The 5,612-nt window shown below is 41.2% G+C and overlaps 1 protein-coding gene across 1 annotated transcript; it reads left to right on the top strand.

Moving 5' to 3' along the window:
• The first annotated feature begins 2,209 nt into the window (after positions 1-2,209).
• Positions 2,210-3,387, top strand: LOC136987381 (uncharacterized). Its single transcript, XM_067285123.1, has one exon. The coding sequence runs from the start codon at positions 2,262-2,264 to the stop codon at positions 3,036-3,038; it is 777 nt and encodes a 258-aa protein (XP_067141224.1). The 5' UTR covers positions 2,210-2,261; the 3' UTR covers positions 3,039-3,387.
• Positions 3,388-5,612: the final 2,225 nt, after the last annotated feature.

Genomic DNA, 5,612 nt, shown 5'->3' on the forward strand with positions numbered 1-5,612 from the left:
CTTAAATTATGCACCATTTATAAGAAATCTGATTTATTGAGTAACGTTTATTGAGTAACTACTTAATTGAATATTTAGCCTAAATAAGAAATTGCGACTCGTAAAACAAAAAAAATTTTTTTTAACGAAGTTTAAAATGGTATTCTTTATATTTTCTACGAATAAATGACATTAAAAGTTTAAATGATTAATCAGCATTTTTTTATCAAATTGCAATCGTCAGCTTTAAACGATCGCTAAATTGCAGTAAAGATCCGGTTATTTTTACGAGCGATTTGGATTAGCCGCGCCCATAATATACATAGTGAAGATTATATCTGTCATATTTGGGGTGACTAGATGGCTATGAATGAAAAAAAAAACAAATGTTTTCTCAGTAACTATGGTTATATACGTAGTTTGTTAGCAAATAAGTTATGATGTAATTTATACTATAAATCAAGAAACGCATTTATTGTAAACTTTAATTATTTACGTTATTATCTCCAAAGGTCTTAAAATATAAGGTATTCGCAATAATTTGAAAAATTCCTCTTGGGCACTAACACAAGGCGAAAAGTACGTGTCCAGGAAAGAATAAGATGGCCTTGCCATGTCCATGTTGCGTTAGTTTTCGCGCTCATAAATCTGAACTAATTCAATATCAATTCTTTTTGTTGTTTCTAGTTTTTTTTTCTTTTATACAGTAGAGCATCGATTATCCGACTCAATTAAGACTGGGGTTGGTCGAATAACTGAAAAAACGGATAACCGAAAAGTATGAAAAAATACATTATTAGTATAGTGTATCCCATGTAATAAGCATATTAGTATATCGCTATTAACCTACTTCGCGTTGAATTTTTATCGATGTTAAGCCTAACAAATATATTTTTTAAAATAATAATAATCATCGTTAAATTATTGATTTATTTTGCACAAAATAAATACAAAAATAAAGAAAAATAGAAAATTAAGCCTGATTTAAATAGTCCTCCCTTTCATCGTCGAGCCAGTGTTTTCAGCTAAAACACGCAAAAATTTAACAAAAATTATTAAAGTAGCCAAGACATAGCCAAAAATTGTAGCGCCACATCACTAGCGGACATTTGAATTTGCCGACTAGAACGCGGTCGGTTAACCGATGTGACGGTTGATCGGGGGTCGGATAATCGATGCTCTACTGTAATTCAATTTTTTAAATAGCTCTCCCTCCAACTTTCACCTTTTCCCATTATTTAAGACCATATTATCCTCCGATCAAATTCATTTTATTCTCAAAAAATCGAAATACGATGTATTGAACATATCTGTAAAGTCGGTATTGATTTATCTATTTCGTTATCACAATATTACATGCATAGATACTCAAATAAATAAAACTATATCTATTTTTATTTAGAATAATAATTAATTTTTGTTAGAAAAAGAAAAGTAAATACTACATTTTTACTCTTCACAAATCATGTTTTCATCCATAAACAGTATTAAATGTACCGTACATTAAAAAAACCAAAACAATCTTCACATACAGCCTCAAATAAAGGTCGCCGCCGTAAGAGAGAGTTGTTTTGAACTGTCACTAGTGATTGTAATGACAGAAAACGAGGACAATTTTGTAGCTTCGATATATTTATATATTTTATACTTTAAAGTATATGTAAATACTGTCGGCCAAAATTACTGTTGATCAACAATATTAAATGTATTTAATCAACTAAAGTGCAGTAATCTTGATATAATTCTGCTTAGGTTTCGAAGCATTTTTGATTAGATTCTGACGATGGCATTAACCTACATTCTTTTTGTTTATCATAATTTCTTCATTGCCAAATAATGAAACATGTTCGACAGTGAAGAAATATGAACAAATTTTAAAATACAAAAGGAATAATAATCGTCATATCAGTGAACTTGACATTAATTTATTTTTTCCCACGTCGTAACGAACCCCAGGTGGTAAGAGTTATTACTTCCTGGAACGGGACCGGACTCACCCTGTGGGACCTTTTGGTCAGCCAGTTGCCTTTTGTTAGCCACATCGTCGAGTCATGTAACTGTTACGCGAGCAGAAAATAAACGTAGTTTTGTTACTGTTCGTCTCATTCGTTTTTAATCGCGCGGAGTGACGAGAAGCAAAATTAATAGCAGTAAAAACACTACATTGGTGACCCGAACCCGGACTAATAACGTAATTCAACTAAGAAAACTACCGAATCCACCCATTGGAACCTTCATCAGGTACGTCGTTCTTCCTTGTTCACGACTTCAATCGTCAGATCATGGCCGAGATTGGAGCAGTAAAAATCCCTCCGTACAACTTTTCCGACCCAGCCTTATGGTTCCACATGTGCGAAAGCACATTTGCTCTAGGATCTCCAAAGCCGATCACGGAAAGTGCCACAAAGTTCAACTACGTAGTGGCTCATTTACCACCGGAAGTCGCATCAACGGTTAGAGACATTATTATTTCTCCGGACCGTACAGACCCGTACGGTCACATAAAGGTGGAACTTATTAAACGATCCGGCGAATCGTCTCAACAAGAGTTACGAAAACTATTGGCCGGAGAACAGCTAGGAGACCGCAAACCTTCCGAACTACTACGTGTTCTAAAGCGTCGGGCGGAAAATTTTCAAATCCCGGACGCAGTTATACTAGAGTTATTCATACAACATCTTCCGACTTCCGTCCAATCTATCCTAGCCGCCATTACCCCACTCGACGTAGACAAAGCAGCGGAAGTAGCGGACCGCGTGGTGGAAGTAACCCCTGCAACGATAGCTTCAGTGTCGCAACCTGAGAAGCCCGATACCTTAACCAACAAAATACTAGTCGAAATAGATAAACTTAACAAGCGAATCGATAAACTAACGCAGGCACGTCGGGATCGCAGCGACCATTTTTCTCGACGCTCCCGCAGTAGTTCAGGACATCGCAACAATTCCACTCACCGCAGTATCAACAACTACTGCTGGTACCACAACCGTTTTGGCGCAAAGGCACAAAAATGTACTCCGCCGTGTAGTTTTCCAACAAACGAGAGCGGCGAAGCGTAGAGGCGACATGCACTTTGCCGGAGCAATCTCGTCGCCTGTTCATCCTAGACAAGAGAACGAACGTAAACTTTCTCGTCGACACAGGTTCCGACGTATCAATATTTCCAGCCTCCTCGTCACAAAAGAAGCGCGCATCTCAAATGACCTTGATGGCAGCAAACACAACTGCAATTCATGTCTACGACCAACGAACACTCACTCTCGATTTTGGGTTAAAGAAAATTTTTCGTTGGAAATTCCTTATTGGCAACGTGTCAACAGCAATAATAGGCGCAGATTTCTTGTATCACTTCCATTTGGTACCGAATCTTAGACGAAAATGTCTCACAGACGTTCAGACAAAGGTAAACTCTCCAGGCAAATTATTAGAAACCTCCATCCACTCTATCAAGATAACGACCAACGACTCCATATATCATAAGATATTGGAAGAATTTCCTGAGATCACCAGACCTCCACGTCCTAACCAACCCGTAAAACACAACGTTGTACATCACATAGAAACTGTTGGTCAGCCCGTAACTGCGAAACCACGTCGCCTAGCACCCGATAGGCTTAAAATCGCTAAGGCCGAATTCGATAAGATGATAGCTCTCGGCCATATGCGAACATCAAAAAGCAATTACGCATCACCACTCCACATGGTCACCAAGAAAAACAGTTCAGATTGGCGACCCGTGGGAGATTATCGTGCTCTAAACGCACAAACCATAAAGGACAGATACAGCGTTCCAAACATCGCAGATTTCACATCGGAACTGCACGGAACACAAATCTTCTCTCACATAGACTTAATCAAGGCCTATCATCAAATACCCATCTACCCACCGCACGTGCACAAAACAGCTATAACGACACCGTTTGGTCTCTTCGAGAGTACCAGGATGCAATTCGGATTGTGCAACGCATCCGCAACATTTCAACGGTTCATCGACGAAGTAACCAGAGGACTCCCCTTTGCATATGCTTTCGTCGATGACATATTAATAGCGTCACGCTCCCAGGAAGAACACATCTCGCATCTTCGCGACTTATTCCAACGCCTCCAAGAATATGGGTTAACCATAAATCCGTCGAAATGCACCTTCGGCGTACCATTAATCGAATTTCTCGGATTCAAGGTCTCGGGAAAGGGTCTGGAACCACTCCCTGATAGAGTCAGAGCCATCCGAGAATTTCCCAAACCTTCGTCTCTCACTCAACTTAGACGATTCTTAGGCGTAATAAATTTCTACAGGAGATGCATCCCTCGAGCGGCGCACACCCTCGCCCCGCTAGTGCAGCTACTAGAAGGAAAAAAGAACGGGAAACGTACGTCACTCACTCGGAAAGCAGAATCACGATCTCTGCAATGGTCAGAAGCGGCAGAACAATCCTTCGTATCAGCTAAGGAAGCACTGTCCAAAGCCACACTTCTCCACCATCCACTACCCGGAGCTAAACTATGCATATGGGTAGATGCGTCAGACGTAGCGGTTGGAGGAGCACTGATGCAATACAACAGGAAATGGGAACCCATCGCCTTTATCTCAGCGAAACTGGCACCAAATCAACGCAACTGGTCAGCTTACGACAGAGAACTATTGGCAATATACACATCAATAAAACGATTTCGCCACATGCTAGAAGGCCGTGAATTCACGATCTACACGGATCAAAAACCGCTCATATATGCCTTCAAACAAAAACCAGATAAATGTTCACCACGACAAATGCGGCATCTCGATTTTATATCCCAATTCTCTACGGATATACGTCATATTCCGGGCACAGCTAACACGATAGCAGACGCGCTCTCCCGCATCGAGATAGATTCGATCACCTCTGCTTCTCCTGTAGACTTCCGAGAGCTAGCCACAACGCAAGCTACAGATTCGGAACTTCATCAATTGTTAAAGGATCCTATGTCGCTCAAATTAGAGCCGAAATCCTTTCCACCTAACGAAATCGACCTATACTGTGACACATCATCCGGAACACCTCGCCCCTTCGTGCCGCATAATCTCCGACGAACCATTTTCGACCATCTACATGGACTTTCTCATCCAGGAGCAACAGCAACCACTAAGCTAATTTCGAGCCGTTATGTTTGGCCGGGCATGCGGAAGGACATCCGTCAGTGGGCACGACATTGCATCCCCTGCCAGAAATCGAAAATTCACCGCCACGCCTGGACACCGATAGGAAAGTTTACACTTCCGGAAGCAAGATTTTCCCATCTTCACATGGATCTGATAGGACCACTTCCGCCAGCTGACGGGAAACACTACTGCCTTACAGTGATCGACCGTTTTACCAGATGGCCAGAGGTCATCCCAATTGCCGACATATCTGCTGAGACGGTATGCCGAGCCTTTTTCTCAGGTTGGATCGCAAGATTCGGATGCCCTACTACGATCACCACCGATCAAGGACGTCAGTTCGAATCGAACCTCTTCCGAGAACTGACCAGACTTCTCGGCACCAATCGCATCCATTCGGCAGCATACCATCCCCGATCAAACGGTTTAATAGAACGATTACATAGACACCTGAAGGCATCGCTAATGGCACACGAATCCTCCAAATGGACCG

This window comes from Centruroides vittatus, unplaced genomic scaffold (genome assembly GCF_030686945.1).
Source record: "Centruroides vittatus isolate TY-2023 unplaced genomic scaffold, ASM3068694v2 contig_1218, whole genome shotgun sequence".
Lineage (NCBI taxonomy): Eukaryota > Metazoa > Arthropoda > Arachnida > Scorpiones > Buthidae > Centruroides > Centruroides vittatus.